At 44.7% G+C, this 23,682-nt stretch overlaps 1 protein-coding gene across 1 annotated transcript in view; it reads right to left on the reverse strand.

Moving 5' to 3' along the window:
* The window catches only part of Syde2 (synapse defective Rho GTPase homolog 2), a 34,096-nt gene extending 17,505 nt beyond the window's left edge, over positions 1-16,591 (reverse strand). Inside the window, exons 1-3 of the mRNA XM_028788113.1 lie at positions 15,281-16,591; positions 6,283-6,960; positions 3,150-4,240 (exon numbers count right to left, since the gene is read on the reverse strand). Coding sequence (XP_028643946.1) covers positions 3,150-4,240; positions 6,283-6,960; positions 15,281-16,463 — 2,952 coding nt within the window. The 5' untranslated portion in view covers positions 16,464-16,591. The remainder of the gene's footprint in view (positions 1-3,149; positions 4,241-6,282; positions 6,961-15,280) is intronic.
* Positions 16,592-23,682: the final 7,091 nt, after the last annotated feature.

Genomic DNA, 23,682 nt, shown 5'->3' on the forward strand with positions numbered 1-23,682 from the left:
ACATGACAAAGAAAATAAAGCCCAGATTTTAAATAGGATCAAGGGCAACATGTTCACAGTAAAAGAAGCCAGTTTTAAGATAGCCCTTGTGGTATAGGCTCACTTAAGTGTAATAAAATCCTATACTAAGGAAACATGTATACCTTTGAACTTGAAGACCTGTGACAGATTAAACGACTATCTAAGACAGTAAACAATAAGTTGATCAAACATTTTATCCCCAAAGACTCAAGTTACAGAGACTTTAAAAAGATTTTTTTTTTTTGTTTTTGGTTTTTTGAGACAGGGTTTCTCTGTGTAGTCCTGGCTGTCCTGGAACTCACTCTGTAGACCAGGCTGGCCTTGAACTCAGAAATCCGCCTGCCTCTGCCTTCCAAGTGCTGGGATTAAAGGCATGCACCACCACCACCCGGCTTTAAAAAGATTTTTACAGAAGTAAAAAAATCTAACTTGTATATCAAAGAAAGAAAGATTAGGATATAACCCTCAGTTCAGAAGCTGACACCCTAAGTCATGAACACACACTTGAGCTATAGTGGACAGGCCATGGGTGTGATCTCTGCAGTGACCTTTCCATCAGAAGAAGCAAAGGCAACAGCATAGAGAGCACCCCAGGAAGTACATACCCGTGCCACACCCTCTCGGTATGAATCTCAAAAGCAAGAACAGTTATTAACAAAAGGGCAACAAAACATGAGCGGTGGTCATGTGTGGTCGTCTGCACGGTGCAGGTGTAAGAAGCCTCTTTCATCTTGGTCTCTCTCTACATGTGTGTATGGGTTGGGGAGAGGGGAAAGACTGAAAACAAATATTCCTTAAAAACACACAACTTGGGCAGTGGTGGCGCACGCCTTTAATCCCAGCACTTGGGAGGCAGAGGCAGGTGGATTTCTGAGTTCGAGGCCAGCCTGGTCTACAGCGTAAGTTCCAGGACAGCCAGGGCTACACAGAGAAACCCTGTCTCGAAAAAACAAACGAACAAACAAACAAACAACCCCCCCACACACACACACAACTTTTTGTCATTTTATTACATGGCTAGACATTTTCCCACACATCAGTCTGTGCACTGTGTGCATCCCTGGTGCCCATGGAGACCAGAAGAGGGTTAGGTTCCCTGCAAGTAGAATTGCAGACACCTGTGAGCCACCATGTAGTTACTGTGAATCAAATCTAAGTCCTCGGCAAGAGCGGCTCGTCCTCTTAACTGCTAGACCACCTCTCCAGCCCCAAAGACTTATTTTTAACTCTATGTGTGTCTGTACATGAGTGCGGGTTCAGAAGGGCTGGCTCCCCTGGAGCTGGAGTTAGAGGCTGGGATGAGCCACCAGACATGGGTGATGGGAATAGAACTTGGGTCCTTTGGTAGAGCAGCAAGAACTCTTAACCACTGAGCCCTCTCTCTAGCTCCCCAAAATACAGTTCTCATAGTGTGTGGTGGTGCTGTACTTTGGAAGTAGAAGCAGATCAGGAATTCAAGACCAGCCTCAGCTACCTACCTAGTTTTAAAAACAACACACAATTCCAAATACCTTGTGGAAAGCTTTTGGGTCACAGGAAACCTTTATTTTGTGTTACAATCACTTGATCATTTGGGTTGCGTGTGCACAAGTGTGCCACTGTCCATGTGTGGAAGTCACAGACTCACTTTCTCCCTCCACCATGTAGGTCCCAGGGATCACACTCAGGTCAACAGCCTTTCCCAGCTGAGCCATCTTGCTGCTGCAAGAAACCTTTCTTTCTCTTTTACATTTTTTTTTTAATTTCCTGTGCATTGATGATGTTTTACTGCATGTATGTCTATATTCGGGTGTTGGATCCCCTAGAACTGGAGCTATAGACAGCCGTGAGCTGCCATGTGGGTGCTGGGAACCGAATGTGGATCCTCTGGAAGAACAGACAGCCAGTGCTCTTAACCACTGAGCCATCTCTCCAATCCCCAGGAAATCTTTCTCAAAAGAAACCTTTCTAGCCTTTTATACAAATAAGGATCACTGCTAAAAGCAGAAGTCTTTACACATCTGTTTTATTGTCTTTCAGAAAATAAACTACAATATAATCCTGCTTGAGCTCTTTATTTTAATATGACACTGAAAAGTGTCTACTTAATGATTAACCTTAAAGTCTACCTGATCTCCTAGCTCTCTACACAAGGCTAGTTTGGGGATAGAAAAGGAAATGGAGGACCTTAGGGATAAAACGTACTTGTCTGAAAGTTGGTCCATAACGTAAACACTGCTCCAAAGAGACAACACAGAGACAGAATCGTGCATCTGAACTGAAGTTCTTAGAGGTTACACATCCTGTTTCTGGGTACCATTTTCAAACTGTGTTACAAATAACGAGTTTGTTTCTTCTATAGGTTGCCTTTGCCATCCTGTTTTAGACGCATGGAAAGATGTTTGTGCAGTTGAGAGCACTGGCTGCTCTTCCACAGGGGCTTGGCTCAATTCCTAGCACCTGTGTAGCGACTCACAACCGTCTAGAAATCAAGTTCCAGGGCACCCAGCACCGTCTTCAGGCCTCTGTGGGCCCCAGGCACACGACACACAGGCAAAATACTCATATACATAAATAATAAAAGTAAAAAAATAACAAAACAAAAAACCCAAACGTGGACACGTGTTCTTATCAGTAGGAGCTCTCCTCATCTGGAATGCAGGCCCAGAGTAAAGACCCAAGGAAGTGTGAACACCCGCCAAGTGTGAACACCCACCAAGTAGGTGTGACTGAGAGTAGGGAATAAGTATGAGGTTAATGAAGCCAGACCCTGGGATCCACTATTGAACTGCCCCCCAGAATTTCAAAGCACGCAGAAATTCCTGTTAAAGGGCTGGGCCTTTCTGTGTCATCAGCTTTTCCTGACAAGTCATTGTAAAGAAATCTAGTCCTTTGCAGTCCTAAAGGCCACACACTTCACAACATAAACTGGAACGGTGTAGCATCCTCTCAAATCATAGCAACAAAAGCTAAGACCTGAAACACACTCTGAAATAATGATGGCCATGTTGATGGTGGTGGTGGTGGTGATGATGATGCAATGGGGAAATGTCTAAATCCTTTTTCCCCCTTAGCCTTCCCTTGAACTCCTTTTCCTAAGACTTAAGCAATCAAACAATAAAGGAGAAAGCAGGGAAACAGTACAATACCTGACAGCCTCTCTTTTCAATCTCCACGATACACTTCTGTATCAGCAGCGGCACCATCAAGCCTACGTTTTCTTTTTCCACAACTTTTTGAATGTCGACTCCAAACATCACTGATTCTCGGTTCTTATCCAGGCAGTGGAGAGAATTCTCCCACTGTTCCATCAGGGTCACCTTGACGTAAATAAGCCCTCTGGGTTCCAGCTTGACAGCCAGCTGATGTGTTTTTGTTACTCTGAATAAAGCGGGCAGGACGACTGTGCCGTGACAGCACACACGGTTCCTCCTGGGAGTGGGCTCCCAGCTGAACACAACCAGTTTCAAATGCTGCGCATTCTCAACCTCTATGTTGAAAGTGTGGTCCATGTCTAAGAACGTCGTCCGACAGGTGAGCAGGGCTGTCCTGGCTTTGTTTACTGAGTCTACCTGAATGGCACAAAAGACATCCTTGGAATCTATCCGGGGCGGTTTTAAACCCTCTGCTCCATAGAAGTGTACGCTCATGAGGCCGGATATGTACTGAGAGCACTTGGGTTGCTCCGCAAAGCTGTAATGTCTAAAGGCACCGATGTCTACTTCATTTTTGCTACAACTGCTTGGAATGGTTTCTCTCCCTTTCCCAAGTTTATGCTCGGATCTGTGCTTGCTAGATCTAGTTCTAAGTTCGGGTGAGTCTCCGTCGCTGAGGTACCCGCCCTTACAGGAATATTTCGAGCTCCCAAGGGGTTTCTTCTGGTAGCTGTGTTGAGAGGATACGGTGGTATCAAGATGGTACCGGCTTATTACGTTCCTGGTTGGGTTCCCGGAAGTCAGAATGACACTCTGAGGAATTTCTCCACAGTGCCATTTAGACAAAGGAGGGGTACTCTCCGGACTGTTCGCGGAGTGCAAGGTTCCCCGGGCACCCAGCTTCCGGCTGAACTCTGGTAGCCTTTTCATTTTCATAGAAAGTTTCCTCACAGTGCGTGGAGACTTTATTTTATCTGGTAAAGACCAGGTAATCGAACTGCCTTTCTTCACAGGGCTGGGGCTTGGAGAACATGGTTCCATCGCTCTCAGCTCAGTCCTATTCGTAGAGACTAAGATCCCGGGGCCTTAAAAAGCAGAAAGAACGGTGTTACAAAGAAAATCAACCGACTTCCTGTTCTATACCTACTCTATAAGCAAACTGGTTCTCACCTGCTCTGGGACACCTACATCACTCCATCTCAGCACAGAGATGTGCCCCCTGCCCACCTGCTGTTCTGAAGTCTGGGATGCAGGGTCCCGGTCTCCTTGTATCTTGTCCCTTTGCAGTAAGTACAGAACCTGAAATAGTGGCTTAAGTTTTGGAGGAACTAGAAAAGGTTCCATCTCAGTGCACTCAGCCAGAAACTGAACTCCAACACCACAATACTGCTTCTGTATTTATACCCTCGAAAGCCAAGTGTTGTTGATAAAAAAAAAAAAGTTAAAAACCAAATAAGTCTGTAATTTGGGCAGCAAAGAGGCCTTCTTTGTTCTAAAAGTCTATTAGGATTTTAGGATATTGTATATCCAATTAAACTTCCTGGTAAGGTGGTTCTGGTGAGCAGTGATAGAATATGCTAACTGCTAAACTCTTCCAGATAGAAAGAATGGAGGAATCAATTTCATTTTTGAGTTTGTACATGTTCCCAGTAAGTTTTCACATTAATCCAACAAAATAAAAAATGTTCTGAAATATGTAAGCTAATATTTCCTTTAAAAAATGTAATATCGTTACAATTATTTAATATTTAATTTTCAGGTTTTGTCTACGCCTTCAGATAAAGATCTAATAATCTTAGTACCAGAATCTAGAGAAACCCTGACTCGAAAAACCAAAAAAAAAACAAAACAAAACAAAACAAAAAAACACAGAATCTAATCTTGGCAAAACTACTTCAGTGTTAAAATGTGAACATGTGTATTTGTTCAGAATCAGTAGACTAAATGACCTTTCTTGAAAGCATTAACAAAAGGTCTCCTCCCACCCATCTCTATATCCTAATGACAACACTATCTGTATATAGAACAACGACCATTTTAAGTATGCATACTAGGCTTTTCTGGTAAACAGTTAGTAAGGAATGAAGTGCTTATGTATGGGACAAAACATGCCTTGTGCTGCCTATCACCACACAGTCCTCCTGGCTCACTGGCCTAGAACACTGTGTAGTACATCAGGGTCCTGCTTCACCTAACACATACACACACACACAAATAATTATTATAACCCAGAAAAGCTACCTAGTATATTAAACAGCTTTGGGTTTTCCTAAACTATTAAGGAATTTAATATTGTTTCTTTTTATAAACAGTTAGTGTCTACTGTCTGTCATTCATTGTTAAAGTGAAGTATTTTACATGTTAGAGCTTCTACTGGAGACAAGAGGAAACTTATTACTACAGAAATGTGGGACTGAGGAGACGGTTTCCTGAGCAGCACCCACTGTGTAAGCATGAAGAACCTGAGTTCAAATCCTCAGGACGTAAGTAAAGTTGGGTGTGTTGGTGTGGTGTGTAGTCATGCCCCTGCAGTGAGACGGGAGGTAGAAGCAGATGGCACGTGCAGAGGTGACTGATAAAAGGAGATCTACCTCAAACAAGGAGGCAGATGAGGACAGACACCCAAGGCTGTCCCTGACCCCATGAGTTCTGTAGCATGCGCGTGCCCCATTTTACACGCAAGAACCAGCATGTGCACACACGGGCCTGTGTGAGCGCAAAATGGCTTTGATTCTTAAAATTCAATAAAATTTAAAAACATAAAATCCGATTTTCACTGAAACTACAATTATACCAAGCAAATCACAAAACAGCTATGAGAAGCAAGTATAAAATGAAAAAAAATGCTTAAATATACAAAATTATGTACCAAGCCATAGGTGTTGGATCCTCTGGGAGTCACAGGTGGCTGTGATCGTGAGCCAACTAATGTGGCTGTTAGGACCCACACTCAGGACCCCTGCAGGAGCAGCAAGCTCTCCTAATGCTAAGCCGTCTCTCTCAAGCCCTGAGACGCCTTCACTTTATAAGGACAGAGTATAAGACACAGACATCATCTATATGCAGGGTTAGGAACTATCAAAGACCTGAAAAGGAAAAAAAATCTCAAGTGTACAGTCACTTTTACCTGTAAAAGCAGATTTCAACACGGGGCTGTCCTCTGCCGTGGGGCTGTCTTGTGTCCTGTGTCCTAACCTTTGTTTGCATTGCTGAATAATTTCTGTAGAATGAATGGAATCTACAGAGTTAATTCCATTTGACTGTGAGGTCTGGACGTCACCTCTGTGTTGGGTAGGACACAGCAAGTCTTCACTGTGAGGCTCTGCCTTCATCAGGTCTCTGGCAGGCAACATGCTCACACTGATGGCAGGGAGCTTCAGGGCAGCGGCATTTGTCTCCTCAAGACTCAAGACGTGTGCGATGCCCAGGCTGTCATCCTCAGGGATGGGATTATACCATATTTCTCCTTCATCATCCGCATCGTTGTCCTCGCTGAAGGCTGAAGAGCCGTTTCTTGATAACGGAGAGCTGGCAGCATTACACACTGCGTGTGTGCAGTATCCCCTATGGGATTTACAGACAGGCTGATGCCTGGGCGGAGACTCAGGGGAGAGGGAGAAATACCGTCTGTCCTGGCTTTGCTTACTCTCCTCCAGACTCTGAGACCTCAGTGTACTCTGATACAGCCAATTGCGCTTCTTTGAGACAGTGATGTTGTTAAGGTGACCTCTAAGCTCTGTGTCACCCCTTACGTCTTCAGGTTCCCGCTTCTTTAGTGGAGACCCATAGACATTCTCAAATAAGTCTGCTTCAAAGGATGAAAGAGAACACAGAGGAAAGACATGTCACTGCAGACCAGGTATTAAAATGTTTAAAAATAAAAGTGACAATAATCATATTCATAAATCGAACCACAAAAACTAATTTTTTTCCACTGAAATGTAATTTCAATTTAGAAGTCCAACTGGGTACATAAGTGTTATGAAATTCTAAGGAAAAAAAATACAAGCTAGCACTGTCTTTATTATAAAATACAATGGTGCGCAAGTCTTACCGTAATATGTTAAAGTAATTTTTAGAAAGTTCCTAAAGAATACTTTTTTATACAATTGTACATTTTAATTGCTATCTGAATAATATCAACCCATGATATAAATATCATGACAACCACAAGTAACATTCTTTTTCTTTTATAAAGATTAATTTTTTTAATAAAAGCCTTTCAATTTTAACAAAGCTTAAAAACTTCAATTAAAGCACAATCCCAAGGAGCAAATAAATACTGAACAGAAGAGCCCTTTCCGGAGATCCAGTGAAGGCCCCAGATACTTACGTCTGTGTCTATGTCAATACGGTGTTACAGTGTTATAAGAATTTATTACTTGTAACTAAAGAAGTTTATGCTTCCAAAGAGTTGTGTTAAGTGGCATCGAGTAAGCTAAGCACACCTCTATGACAAGAGTTCATTTGTGAAAATCTGAGATTGTGTCATGTTTTTAAAGTAATCCATTACAGTGTTATGACGCTCTGTACGTAGCGATAAGAGCTCCTACTATGTGCCAGGCAGAAGAGGGAAAGCAGCAAGGAAGCTGTAAATTCCCTGACCTCTGCAGCAGCGGTCCTCAACCTTCCTGATGCTAAGACCCTTTAATACAGTTCCTCATGCTGTGGTGATCCCAACCATAAAAATTTTTCATTGCTCCTCTGTAACTATACTTTTGCATGGTAAAGTCAATAAATATCTGAGTTTTCCAATAGTCTTAAGCAACCCCATGAAAGGGTCATCTAACTCCTGTGACCCACAAGTTGAGAACAACTGCTCTAAAGCAAGCCTTTGAGTATAAGACATGTTCAAAACCAAGCCTAAGCTAAAGCTAGCACTCTTACCCTGTTACCCACAGACAGGAGGGACGAGACCCTCACTGAGCGTAAGTAAGACATGGCGTTTTACCTTGTAAGACAGCTGCTGATAAAGGATAGAAATTAACTATGTTTGAAAATGACTGAAAACTGAAACTTCTACTCAGACCAGCCAGGGAGCTTGTCTGGACCACCCAGCTGGTAAATGGAAGAGACTGCTTTCCAACTTTAACTCCCACCTTCCAGAAGCCTGGGAAGAAAGGACCATCTCTCCTCCATCCAGGACTGCAGATGCAAACCTGGCAGGTATTCATCACCCTGAAATGATTTCCTTTTTAACAGTTTTAATTAATGAAAACTTGATTCAAGCATCTTTTTTGGGGGCTGGGGAGATAGTTCAGTTGTTAAGACGACTTACTGCTCTTGCAGAAGAGCCAACTTGGATTTCCAGCACCCACATCAGGAAGCCTACAGCTCCTGTAGCTCCAGATACAGACACACAACTGAAAAAACAGCCAGGCCTGGTGGCTCACAATCCCAGCAGAGGAAGAGGCAGGCAGATCTCTGAGTTCCAGTCCAGACAGGTCTACAGAGCAAGTTCTAGGATAGCCAGGGCTATACAGAGAAACTCTGTCTTAAGAAAACAGAAAATTAAATAAAAAGAAAATCTATTATTTAAAAAAAAAATCTTTCTTTAGTTCCCTCTCCTTCCCATCCAAAGATAACAATCGCAAGGCCAGAAGTCACTGGAGCTTTGGGCTCCTAGGGATCACGTGTTCCTGCCCAGAACACCAAAAGCTAGATCCTGAGTCAGTCTACAGTGCTTCTTATGTAACAGCATACCAGACCTGTGAGGGACACTGTTTGACACAGTTCTGACACAATTACAAAGTTGAAGCCAGAAGTCACATCTTGTTTGTCTTTTCAGAGCTCCTTAACAACACCCAAACATGTATCTAGTTGGATACACTGTTTTGGGCGCTGTCATGGTTTTTCACATCATGCACACTCTACACTGTGCCTGATAGGCACCTACATGAACTTACTACATTCCAAGGAACTGCAATGAGAAAAATAAAGCTTTTAGCATCCTATATCGAAGCAAGCCAATGTGTTGAATGAAAACATAATACTAAAGGGAGTACTTACACTGTGAGACACTGACTGGTTTTATTCCTGTGTGTGTAGTGTATGAACATGTGTGGTTTTATTCCTGTGTGTGTGAGTGTGTGAACATGTGTGTGTATCCATGTAGAAGCAGAAGCTGGCAGCAGGGTCCCCTGGAACTGGAGTTACGGAAGGTTGTGAGCCACCATGTGAGCATTGAGAACCAAACCCGGGGCTCCCCACGCAACAAGGCTCTTCGCAGCTGCTGAGCCTTCTCCCTGGCCTTCCATCTGCTTTACTGAGATAGAGTCTCTCACTGAACCTGGAAGACCCTGTGCGATCTTCTCTCCCTTCCCTTCCATGCTAAAAAGTAACACCCAATTCAGCTGCACGGATTTGGGAGTTAGATTTTGCTTCACATTATAGGTACACAGGAAGATGTAAGTAACAACAATACGTATACAAAGTTGCAGGGCAAAAAGCACTCTCTTGCAACTACACAGGCTGACTGGTCCAACTTAAAGGTTCTAAGGAAAGGGATTTTACTTTGAAAGTCTGTAAGATAATTGCAACAATGGATACAGAGAAAGGCAGTCTACAGAGTGAGTGGTAAACTGCTTGAGCCCATTTTATTTTCTCAATAGCTATTTCATAATAAAGCCAGATACCTTAGGATTACTGAACACTTAGCTGCTGAGTAATTAACCTCTACCTCAAAATATCAGCAGACTAAGCAGGTGTGCATCTCAACGTTAGCTGAAAATGTACAGCATCCATGGGTATCTTTTCATCTTTTTAAAATCTCTACTGAAGAGAGTGGTGTCCTTCCTTCTCAAAAAAAAAAAAAAAACACAAACAAAAATATTCTTATAAGCATCAGATATTGAAGTCTATGCTTAGGTTTTCTTTAAGAAAATTGAACCTCTGTGTGCGTTTCCCAGACAAATCCAAAAGCAAGTAAAGGGTAAGGAAGACACTTTTTCTTTTTCTCCCCTTGTGACGGGCAATAAAAATCCTCAAGCAAACTATATGCTCACTTTCGGGGCTGAAAAAGTAGAAAGGAATACCTTGAGATCGTTTTCAATCCTACAAAAGTAACAGAGGCATTGGCGAGGACAGCACAGAAGAGGCCAGTAGAATAAGGAAGTGTAGCGGGGGTGGGGTGATGGCTAGCGCAGCCTCACAGCTCCCCCAGGCTCCCTTCAGCTTTCAATCTGCTCGCACCAGCAGCATCCTAATGACCAGGGGCATGGTAGCATCTTCACAGCGCCTGCCAAGCGCCCACACAGAACTCAGTTCCGTTCCTGTTCTCACAGCAGCCCAAGGAACGGAGCCACAAGAGGTTGAGAAACTGCTAAGGTCAAGGAAATAGTAAAAAAAAAAAAAAAAAATCTGTCCAACAACTCAGGTTCTGTTAACCACCATTCCTATACGCTCCCCTCTCTGGCAGATTCCAAAATCACTAGTATTGATTGGTGGGACGTGGGATCAATTAAGACGACTGCAAGCACTAACTATTCATACGAGACTGAAGCAGACAGAGCTCTGTGCTTTGCCCTAAGTGGGGTCAGTTTAAGTATCAAGTATTAAGTAAGGAAGTCTTTCCTAAACTGAGGGACAGGAGAACTCCAGATCCTTCCTAAATTGGGGCCTTTCAAACAGCACTGAAAGCCGATGAGGATGCAAACTCCCAGGGCCCTGCCCACACCTACTGAATCTGTACTTTAAGGAGGTTTTCCAGGAATCTATATGCATATGGTTTGAAAAGCATCCTTCTCCAACAGTGAACACTACACCTTCAGCAAGGGCCTGAAAACCTCCTGATACATTCTCAAGGGACAAACAGACACCTCTTAGATTGGGAATCTCTGATCTAGAAGGGCTGGACTTCCAAACCAACACAACACGGCTTTCTGCTGATTTTGTAATTCTCCAAAGTTTCCCAGCCACCAGCCACTCCAATGTTCCGTGGCACTCTTCCAAAACAACAAAACAAAAATGCTGCACTTGCTTCCAAAGGCCAGGAGGCCAAACCTTCTCAGCGCAGGATTTAAAGCCAGAAGATTGTCAGAAACCGTTCACTAATGTTGAGGGTGCTGGCAGAACAGGGCTCCCCCCACCCCAAGTCAAAAATGATAACGAAACCAGAGTTTCAAATACTTCAAAAAAGATATAGATGGGAATCTTACCTATCAACCTCAGTTAAGATGGTTAAATATCACGCTAACAGGGGGTCTGGAGAGACGGTTGTGCATTTAAGAGGACCCAGGTTCTATTCCCAGTCCCCTACATAGCAGCTAACAACCATTTCTAACTGCTTGGGCCTCCAGCATGTTAGTGTCACACTAGTAAAACAGCTATACACATAAAATAAAAGTAAATAACTTTTTAAAGAGAGAAAGGGGATGGAGAGAATGTGAGAAAGAGGAATGAGGGATGGAGGCAGGGCTGGGAATGAAGGCACAGGCCTTTAACCCCAACACTCAGGAGACAGGCAGATCTGGGTAAGCTCCAGGCCAGCCTGTACAACATAGTGAGTTCCAGGGCTATGTAGAGAAACTCTTATCTCCAAAAACCAAACCAACAAACAAGAAAGCTCATACAAGCCGGGATCTGAGGATACGGCTCAGTGGGTACAGTGTTTGCCTAGCATGTGTAACGCTCTGGGCTGGATCCCCTGCACATCAGTCATGCACAGGTCTGTAGTTCAAGACCAGCACTGGCAACAACAGCAACAACAACAAAATCGTGCCATCTAATTAACACTACCTTAATTTTTTTTTTAGGTAAATTATTGATAGTTAACTATCCTAGGTGTCTCCTTTCACAGAAGCAAAAGTGGAATCAGAAAGTACACTTTTCACACAATGAACAGACGAAATAGCCCAACTGGTGCTCCAAAATACATTTCTAAAACTCACATGCTAATTAGGACTTTTCAGATAAAGACTTATAATGAAGTAGGGTTGGCAAATAAACTAGAGCCCCTTCATCATCTTAAGGCTTGCAGAAACTTGACAATATTTACTATGTGTAATGACTTAGGATTTCTTAGATAATAGTCTCAATTAGAACAAATTGGCCAATCTGTGAACACTGCAACACACTTAAACCCATCGGGCTGAAGGCCCTCTAACGCCGTGACAAGCATGGTGGTTCTTGGTGGGAGCTGGAAATCAACACCCATAACCACTGTTGCCTGCATTTGTCATGATAGTCTCCAAACATTTTTAAAATGCTCAGATTGGGTATCTCTATCCCATTGCATATCTATCACGGATTCTGCCTTTTAATTTTATTTGTAAGGAGAACATCCATATGAATATATACAGAAAATGTGATATAAACCCTTTAAAATACTTAAAAATCTTTTGTACGACTAAGGATGTGCTGCTTAAAATAGACTCTGTATACTTTTTCAAAACAACAGCTGTAATGTTTTCATTTTATCCTTTTTTTGTGTGTTGAGGGAAGAGAGTGGACCTGAACCCAAACCCAGGTCTTGATCCTACTAAGCACAGACTCTCCCACCAAGCTACATGAACAACCCAACAAAAGGACTCAAAAAGTGCTCCGAGCAACATCAACTTTAGGTAAAGGTACACAGCAAGGCTGGAGAGATGGCTCAGCAATAGAGAGAACTTGTTTTTGCAAAGGACCTAGATTCGACTCCCAGTGCCCACGTGAAGGCTCACAGCTATCTATTATTCCAGCTGCAGAGGATCTGATGCCCTCCCTCCAAGGGCACCAGGCAGGCATGTAGTTAGTGCGCATAAATATGTGCAAGCATGTGCTACATATACATACATGCCCACAAAACACCCATACACACTAAATAGACCTTAAAAAAATATTTTAGTTGAAAAATGAACTAAAGTAAATTATCATTAAATTCTTTAATAATAACAGTACCTATGCTAGGAATCCCCCTTGAAGGAAGACACTTAAGCCTCTAAACTGTGTTTTATTAAAGTCCACCCATCTCGTCAGGCCAAGCCATTTAATGAATTAATTGGATCAAGCCTCTAGGGAATTCAGAGCCTCTTTGACCTTATATGGAGGTTTCTGAGTCATGAGAACTGAGTTTGAATCCACAGGATGGTCTGGGTCTATGCAGCAGCAAGAAACTCTCATCAGACTCCGTAACCTCCAGGTTCCTCTGCTGATGAATGACCACAGCCTCATCTGTGGGTGGGGACGAGGATGGAAGTAAAACTTGTGAAAGAATCCAGAATTCTAGGACCAGCAAACCAAGAAAACCTATTGTAACTATCCACATCTTTAGATAGCAATGAACCATTTTGCTATGTTCAGTCGCTGAAGAGTTAATGTGTGATCTGAGAGAAAGCAAGGAGAGTAACACCAAGGAAGGAGACTGCAGCAGCTTTAGGGGAGGTTTCTTATAAAATACTGCGGCGATACTTACAGTATTTGGTTTTAATTTCTTTTGATGTTATTAACATTTCCAGATTTAAAGTCAAAATAGAAGAAGCAACAAATTCATCCTATGAAGAAATATATTTAACTCCCTGAATACTTGCTCCGTTACTAAAGTAATCCGATGGTGAATGTTTTCACATAGTTTTGTTATCAGTGAAATTTATCATTCAGAGTCAAAGGAGCTTAAAGGTTGTGAATGTAAGATTTTTTATTACAAGTACTTTAGATCTGGGGGAAATTATTTTATGATGATGGTGATGTAAGCTTGGAAAAGTGCACCTCTCTTCACAAAGACTGTCTACTATTCCTTTATTCAGGTGAAATAGAATTAGAATCTATTGTTGCATGTATATTGTCTATATATTATACAAAATCATCTTTTAGTTAGAACTTAGTTTCTCCACACATCTGCGTTTATTGTTTAAAGTTAGTGTGCAGTAGCCCAACCCTGTAGGACGTGTGATCTCTTTTTTAAAATGCAGCATCTTACTCTGCGGGCCACGCTGGCCTTGAGCTTACAGAGGTGCACCTGCCTCTGTCTCTAGAGTGCTAGGATTAAAGGCCCCAGCAACCACAGCTGGGCTGGGTGTGTATTCTTCCACGAAACCCTCAAATACTTCCAGTACTTAACTATTTTTAAAACTCCTCACTGAAAGTTTCTGTTTTTAAGGGGGTGTCAAGACGCCACATGGTTTTGATTCACCAGAGAATTTTGAGGTGAATCAACAAAATTCAGAGATTTCTAAAACTAAACATGCACATAGCAAACCAAAGGTCTTGAATACTATATAAGGACAACCAGACTTTAATTTCTTTTTTTCTATAAGTAGTGTTTTCTAAGTTTTCAAGCGACCTTAGGTGCTTGGACTTGGCCCTGAGTGACATTTATTTTTATTACAATACCATTATCCTAAGTGTTCTACAAGTGAACAAAAAATCTTGGCTTTGGATTAAGTTTGTAGTGTGTCTATGTGTGTGTGTGTGTGTGTGTGTGTGTCCAGCATGCTCACGGGTATGTCTAAGCTCAAGTATGTGGGTGAGAAGAAAAACAGCCTAATAAGTAAAATGACAGTTTATGAAGCCTATAAAATTCTACCTTGGATCGAATTCAGACTCACAAACTCCCCAAGTCTTGCCTAGAGCTACACAGAAAAAAAAAAATCAAAGCCGTGCCCCCGCCTCCCCCCCCCACACCGCCTCAAACCCTACAGAAAAAGCATGTAAAGGACTTAGAACCTGTATTCTCTGTTGTCCTGAGGGAGGGGACACGCTGACTCTTGGAGAAGAGGAAAAATTCCGAAAGGGAAAAAGAAGGAAAAAGCAGGAAGCCAGAGAAAGAGAGGAAGAAGGAGGACAAGGGAGGGAGAGCGAAAAACTCAAGATTGAATGCACGACATTGGCGGCGTCACGCGACCGGTGGAGGCAGAAGCCCACTCCGTAAACAGCACACCAGTGGTTCTCAACCTGTGGGTCTCGACCCCTGTGCTGACCGAACTACTTTTTCACTGGGCTCGCCTAAGTCCACTGGAAAATACATATATTTACATTCCAGCTCATAACCGTGGCAAAATTACGGTTATGAAGTAGCGAAGAAAGTAATTTTACAGTTGGGGGTCACCATAATATGAGGCACTAAATTAAAGGGTCACAGCATCAGCAAGGCTGAGAACCACTACCTTAGAGGCTCATGGTGTTGCTTAGCATACTGGCTGCAATACCTGTCAGTGTGATTCTTTGGTCCGTGGTCACCGAGAGGACGTGGTTTTCATGCACTTTCCAACTGCCCAAATTTGGAGAGGTTGCCTGCGCTCCGGGAACTTTGGGTGCTGTCCCACGAGCGCGACCCTTCATCCCCAGGGACAGCAGACGTCCTTTGTACATCCACTTCTGCAGTTTCTTGACAGTCACCGCAGGTGGCTTGAGGAGGGGAAGCTCCTCCGGATGGTCCTCTTGGCTGCTGGATATCACAGAGGTCCCCGCGGAATTCTTAAAGGGACGTCCCGAGGACCGGCTGGGGTCATGGAAGATGGGGGGCAGGAGAGCGGCGGACGTAGCAGCCCGGTGACTGCCCCGGCTCCAGCCGTCCATCCCACCTCCACGTGGCTGGGGCTCGTCCCTGTCCCTGGGCGCACCGCACCTGATCCAGCTGTCGCTCGCCCACCGCTGGAGCAGAGGCGGCTGCGGGCTCACGCGGAGGCTCTCGAGACTTCTGCAACTGGACAGCTGCATCCGAGGACTGGGAGGCCGTCCCACTCTCGACTCCGGCGGAGGCGACCGGGGCGGGGACACCTGCTGCGGAGGGCGGTCGCCGCCTCGGGGGCTGCAGGCTGGGCGCACGGCTGCGCCGCGGGGGAGAGGCGGCTGCTGGCCCTGAGCCCGGGTTCCCGCGGGTCCGCCCCGCCGCGTGCCCGAGTCAGGGGGCAGGTCGTGCATGGCCTGGATCAGCAGATAATAGGCCTCTCGCAACTGGGTCTGCAGCCTGCCCGTCTCCAGGCGGCCGCCCTCCATCCCCGGGGAGGAGCCCGCCGCTCGGGAAGGCGAGGCCCGCAGCGCCTCCGCCCCCTCGGGCGCGCAGCCCGCGGGCAGGTTTTCGTAGTAGTCGGCGCCCTCGTCCTCCCCGTCGTCGCTGCTGCCTTCGGTGCCTGGGGAGGCGCGAGCAAGCGCGCGGCCCAGAGCGGCGGCCTCCTGGGCCCCGCGAGACCATGGGACCCGCGCGCCTGGCTGCTCGGAGGGCGCCCCGGTCGCCCACGCGGGCCGCTCCATGCCGGGACCCGCGAGCTCGCGGGGCGGCGAGCGTCCCTCGGAGAGCGAGGCCGCCACGGCGTCCGCGTGCAGCCCGAGCGCCCCGGGACCGCGCCGCTCCCCGAGCCGGCCGAGCGTCCTCCGCAGGGGCTCCGCCATTCGCGCCGCCTTAGCAGCCCGGCTCGCCCGGGGCGCGGGGCGGGCTCCGAGTCCCGCGCGGGCGGAGGCGGCGGCTCTCCATGACCGCGGCCGGTCCTCGCCAGCTCCTCACATACTTGGCATAACTCTGCAGCGGCGGGTCGGCGGAGGGGGGTGCGGGCGCCGCAGCGCGCATGCCCCGGAACTCGAGCCGCGACGGGGCGCGCGGGCCAACACGCGGCGTTCCCGAGGTGGGCGCTCCGGGGGCGGGGCCAGCGGGGCTGCCGAGAGGGAAAGGTGGAGCGGGTCGGGCTGCCACCCCGCCACCCTCCCCGGCCCCTCCCCCGTGCCCCCTGCGCCAGGCGTGGCTCCGGTGCAGCAAGTCCTAGCTTGAGTAACAAAGACTGTTTGGACCGACCCAGTGAGTGCAGGTGTATCTCACTGGAGCGATGTCCCAGAGATGTTCTGATCAGTTCCCTGCTTCCCGGAGCTGTTGCAAAGGAATTTGCTCAGCTGTTAGGATCGCTGGCTGCACACACTCACCACACACACACACACAAACATATACCAAACACACCACACATACACCACACACACAACACTGGATCCTCAGCCCCGGTAGCTCACGGGACTCCAGTGTCATATCAGGGGTTCTGATGCCCTCTTCTGGCCTCTGCTGGCACCCAATATGCTTGTTGTAAACCGACATAAGTGCAGGTAAAACAACCATGCACATAAAAATAAATAATAAAAAAGGGAATTTGCAGCAAATCCTTTCGATAAGGATTAAAAAGAAAAGCCTTTGTGTTCGAAATCACTTCAGTTCCCTCTTCTTTAAATCTGTTTTTCCTTCTGTAAAAATGATGCCTGTTCATCCAACGTTAATCCCTAGATCAAACAAAACTTGTTAAATGGAACCACAGATAAGAGCCCTGGGTACAACTACCAAACTAAAAACACTAGTTTGCAGCTTTTAAATGTAAAAATGCTGCGATTCGGTGTTGAGAAACAGCTGGGTCGAAATAGAGAAAGGGTAGAATTTGGAAGTACCTACTCTCATAAAATAGGAAGGCCCGTGCTCAGTATAGCAAAACCAAACCCCGACCTAGCAATGATCGATAAGAATCAGTGTTGCTATCATCTCTGATTTCAGCTATACTCTTTAGTTTCTATGTATTAGGAATGACCTTTGACTTACTCATACCACACAAATACCTAGCACATACTTGCACTTAGTAGGTACTCAAGACCTCAAAAAGTGGTAGCTGAGTAAATGGTCCTTACTTACTCCAGTGGTCCTCCACTCCAGTGGTCCTCCGTGTAAGCCCTGCTGTCTTCTGTACCTAAAGTCTCCATCCTCTAAATCCTCTTGGTCTGTGCTCCGCTTGGTAGCGCCTGACTCTCTGGAGTCATTTCCCCTGTATCAGTATGTGTGTAATCTTACCCGTCCTAGGCTTGGTGTGGTGGAATACTTGCTTGTAATGTCAGGGATGTGGAAAGAGGTGGCATAGGGTGGAGGCAGTTGGAGGGCAGCCTGAGACCCTCCCTCAAAAACTAAACAAAGGAACAAAGGATCTGACAGGAGTGCCCACGGGTGAAGGTGAAGCCTTCAAGCCTAAAGATTTGAGTCAATTGTATCAAGTCCCGCACCCTGGAGGAGGGGAGCCATTTCTTTCTATGACACACTCCAAAACACAAGGATGCAGAGAGGAGGTGGAAGGCACTCTTCCTTATCTTCACCATGGAGTCAGCTCCCAGATGGACTTGGTCTCGAGTTCTACCAAACTCCAAGAGTTCTTATTACAATCCAGCACACACTCACCACACACACACACACAAACATATACCAAACACACCACACATATGCCACACACACAACATATACACCACACACACAACACACACGCATTTAGATACATACAAACACCCATATACCACATACACACCACATCCACCACACACACCATATACAACACACACACAACACATACATACTACACATACACCTCATTCACACACTCGCCACATACACCACACACACAACACACATGCATGCAAATACACACAAACACACATATATACCACACACACATATACACCACACATATACACATACTATACATACACCATGCTTACAACACACACATATACACCACACACATGTATGAACACACACAACTCTTGATCATATATTTGTCAGAACAGATTGTTGCAGTTTTTTTGTTTTATATAATCTGTATGCACGCTCTGTCTCTCTTATAAGAAAATTCAAAATTCACCCACTTCCTAAGGACAAAAACTGTAATCCCCTGGTGTATTGTGCTAAACACGGCATCTTAAACACTGTACATGATGAACCTTTTTTAATTGACAGCAATGTTATAGAAAACAAGTTTCCAGTCTGTTGCTCAACTCTTCACTAGACCATAGTGTACTGGTGTTGCTTTCAAACTCTTTCGTAACACATAGGGAAGTTCTAAACATAATCTCAATGCTTAATCTGAATTGTTACACTGCGATGTTCAGACCTTAATACCAACGGTGTTTGGATATTTTTATTGCAGGAACCCAAGGCTGTTTCATGAATAGTCAAGGCATAAAAATATTCCCCAGTGAAATATTCCCACAGGAAATGACTGATAGCAAAGCTGCCAATAATGGGTTCTATAAACACAGTTTGATCTTTATCTCAGAAGTTGTTTTCCTTCCAACTGTGTTGCACAATCTTTTTATTCTTTGTAGTTAACAGAGTTTAAAATGCCATAAGCTGCACACACACATGCACACACACACACAGACACATACAGACATCTATACACACAGACACATATCGACACACATACAGACACACACACACACACAGACACATACAGACACCTACACACACAGACACAGAGAGAGACACACAGACACACATACACACAGGTACACACATACACACACACATCTACATATTAGACTCTGTCCTTAACTCAGTTTGCTAACTTGTTCAAGAGTTGTGAAATTCTCGGGTCAGTGTAATATGCTGTACGTTGCTTTAGGCATCACTAAGAACCAAACCTAATATATCATCTCACAGTGAAATGTAACCCTATTTAAAACTGAGGATGGGAACCAGGCTGGGGCTATGGCTCAGTTTGTAGAGTGCTTTGAGTGGGCACAAAACTCCGGATTCTATCCCAGACCTCACACAGACTGGGTGTGGTGACCCATACCTGTAATCTCAGCATGTGGGAGGTACAGGCAGGAAGATGGGAAATTCAGGTCACCCCGAGAAGGTTCTAGAACTCAAAGTCACAATTGTCACTCTATTTGGGGTCACAGAAATTAATGATACAACCGTGATCATGTAACACTACTTAATGCTAAATATGAAAACCTTGGTCTTCTATAAGTGTATTCTATGTCACTAAAAGATTTATAAACACGTCCTTCTAAGACATACCTACAGAACTGTCATGGTAGCAAGGTGACAGTTGATCTTCAGCTGTTCAACTATCTCTGTTTCCTTTTCTGTCTAATCTTGCAGATTCCCACGGACATTAGGAGGTGGCCAAGGTATCTTCCAGTGTGTCTCCTTGTTTCTCAGAGGCTTAGCAGTCACCTTGGTGCCTCATGAATCGACAACTACCACATTGGCACCGTCACCAGACATTTAACAACCATGAGATAGAATGGCTCCAAGCAGGCAGGAAGCCAAGCAGGCTGGGGCGGCACTGACTCTGTCTGGGAGCACAGGGCTTGTTTAACAGTCATGGAAGGGACTGTAGCTAAGAGCATTTCAGTCATTTTGTAGACACTCCCGTGTGTCTGTGTCTCGATGGTTCTCAGTCCTTCGTCATGTTCTTAGAGGAAGTGAAGGCAAGTTTAGCCCTGGCATGTTTGCAGTTCTCTTCCTAAACCTCCTCACTGGAATGCCTGGGGTACAGACCTGTCTGGTCTATCATCAACTCCTTCAGGACTGAGTAAAAGTTACTTGAGCCTACAGCTGACTGACCCAGATAGCATGTTCTCCATACAGATTCTTGATTAACATTTGGCTGTCTGCAACGTTCCTTATGTCCCCCCACCTTCCTGTAAAGTAATGCAAGGAAGACTTCGGCTGCCTGTGTTCTCTAACATTCAGAAACATTTAATGTTTTATAATACATCGATACTTCCTATTCCCAATCTTATATGATCTATATTATTACTTGCTCAAGTTCACCACGATGAGATGGAAAATCATCTCCCATCCGTATCCCTAGCATCTGATTGCAAAGCTGCTACACCCCTGTGGCATTTCCTAGAACAGAAATAGATGCTAGAAACTCTTCCTAAGATAGTGCTTGCACTTACGTGAACATTCCTTGCTATGAATTAACCGATCACCTTTCAGAAAAGAGCTTAATGTTTTATGAGTTTGCGGGAAGTGCAACTGAACCTTTGAATCGTTCTTAAAGCAATCTTCTTCGGGGCCGTTAGACCTACAACCCACATTCTCATTTGTCTGTGAATTTATTTGCCAAAAAAATCAAAACACACAAGACAAAACAAACAAACAAAAAATACAGAATAGAATTTCATTCTGAAAAATGGAGTCTGGTTTTAAAAGTAGGACAACGCAGTTGTATATGTTGCAGCAGTCACTTTGTGGTTGTTTTTGTAGTCAAATACCCAAGACGAAGAAACCCGGGGGATGAAGGATTTTATTGGCTCACAGTCTGAGGGCACCAGTCCTCAATGGGGCATAACGCATAGGTCAGCAACACAGGGCTCCTTGCTCACATTTCAAAACAAAGCAGAGAGAGATGAAACTGGTGCTCAGCTCACTTCTTCCTTTTTCCTCTCTTATCCCATCCAATCCTAGTGCACATAGGATGCTGCCACCAAATGCTGGTTAAGTCCTCCCACCTAAATTAATCCTTTTTTTAAATGCCATCACCAATGCAACCAGAAGTGTGCCTCAAGATCTCCCAGGTGATTCTAAATCCGATCAAATTGACAAAGACCATCAACCGTCATAGATTTTTAGTTTTAGTTTGACATACTTAATTTTGAAATAGAGTTTCGTGTATGAAAGGCTGGCGTCAAGCTTCTTATATAGTCAAAGACGACCTTGAATCTTGATCCTTCTGCCTCTGAGGGTTAGGGTTAAGGTCTAAGTGCTAAGATCATGATTATATGCCAATCCACCTGGATTAGCACACAGATGTCATTTTTGTTTTATTTTATTTTATTTTATTGTGTTTTCCATTTTTGTTGTTGTTCGTTTATTTATTTTTGGCTGGCTAGTTGGTTGGTTGGTTGGTTAGTTGGTTTATTTGTTTGTTTGAGACACAGTCTCATTATGTAGACTCTGGCTGTCCTGGAACAATTCCTGTGGTTAAAGGCATGAACCACCACACCTGGCCACACACTCTTTTAAAGATTCACTTTTAGTTATGCGCATATAATATGTGCATGATTGCCAAGCGCACGGACTGCCAACTGTACCCATGGAGAAGAGAGGAGGGAGTAGGTGTCCCAGAGCTGGAGCTACAGGTAGTTGTGAGAGACCTGATATGGGTGCTGAGAACCAAACCTTGGAAGAGCGACAGGCATGCTGGGCTTCTCTCTCATCTCTCTGGCCTCTAGCACAGTATTACAGGCACAGAATATTTGTGACCCTATGATCTCAGCATTTCAGAGAAGTCCCCTTCTCCATTTTGTTTGAAGAGTATCTCATTCTGCAGCTCAGGCTAGACTAGAACTCCCTGTGTAGCCCAGGCTGTCTTCAGACTTATGACAGTCCTGTCCGCACCTCTAGAGTCTGAGAGCAGGTGTGAGTTGCCATGCCCAAGTCAGATAAGATTTTTTTTTTACATTTATCTCCTTATCATTTAGCAGTAAACACTGAAATACTCAAAAGGTGATATGAAGTTAAAGATTTACTTCAAAATGATGGAAAAGAAGAGGAGTGTAGGCGAAAGAAGATAGGCGTTGAGTTCAGTCTGGGTGAAGGGAACATGGGGGCCTCATTGTTACAGAATTTTCACTTCTGGATGTTTGAAACTTGAATATATATCATGGAATATATATTTTTGGTTCTGTGTATTTGTTACACACACACATACACACACACACTTCGATTTTAGCAGAAGGCAATCATGTATGTTAAACTCTAGTAGCTGTTTATAAAGAAACAGAAGTTTGAAGTCAGACAAATGCTGAGAGGAGAATACTCAGAGTCAGTTTCCACAGCCACTCCCAGGGCAGACCTGAAGTGCCATAAGGAAATATTGGCAATGAGACAGAACTCATTCCAATCCTGCCCTGACCGGTTGCATGCTCCCAAACCTCCAATCATGGAACTGTGCGAATTCCACACCAGTATTCTGTCTTTCTAAAAATCTGCATCACTTCTGAATGCATGGCTTCCAGGCAGGACCATTCTTTTCATACTGACATACAACATTCTCAGTGACAAAGTTCAGGTTAGAAAACTGCACAGGCGAGTTACCAAAAATAGTTGAAAAACAATCTCAGTGTTTTCAAAAAGTACAAAAGAAAAATACTGAAGAAGAAGGAGAAGGAGGAGGAGGAAGAAGAAAAGGAGGAAGAGGAGGAGGAAGAGGAGGAAGAGACGGAGGAGGAGGAGGAAGAGAAGGAGGAGGAGGAGGAGGGAGAGGAGGAGGAGGAGAAGGAGAAGGTGAAGGTGAAGGAGAAGGAGGAGAAGGAGAAGGAGAAGGAGAAGGAGAAGGAGAAGGAGAAGGAGAAGGAGAAGGAGAAGGAGAAGGAGAAGGAGAGGAGGAGGAGGAGGAGGAGGAAGAGGAGGAGGAGGAGGAGGAGGAAGACAAAAACTTTAAACAGGGTATCACTGTGTAACCCAAGCTGGCTTTAAACTCATGGAGATCTGCTTCCTGCATACTGGAGCTAAAGACTAGAGTCACCTTCAGGCTGAAATCCTGAGCAGGTTTAGGGCTTCCTGTTTTACAGCTGTCCTGTCACATGCTGCTTTGGGGAAAGGTCTCAAGGTTCTTTGCTTTCTCTGGTCACAGGACAGCTTTCCTCTGCTTCATTCCAGCATCAACTTCATTTATTTTATTTTCTGCATTTCTAGCTCTCTTGGGATTCCATTATTTACATAAAGATACAGCTAATCCCGAGCCTACCTTTCTTTTCTTTTTTCTTCCTTCCTTCCTTCCTTCCTTCCTTCCTTCCTTCCTTCCTTCCTTCCTTCCTTCCTTCCTCCCTCCCTCCTTCCCTCCCTCCCTCCCTC

This window comes from Grammomys surdaster, unplaced genomic scaffold (assembly GCF_004785775.1).
Source record: "Grammomys surdaster isolate TR1022 unplaced genomic scaffold, NIH_TR_1.0 125701, whole genome shotgun sequence".
NCBI lineage: Eukaryota > Metazoa > Chordata > Mammalia > Rodentia > Muridae > Grammomys > Grammomys surdaster.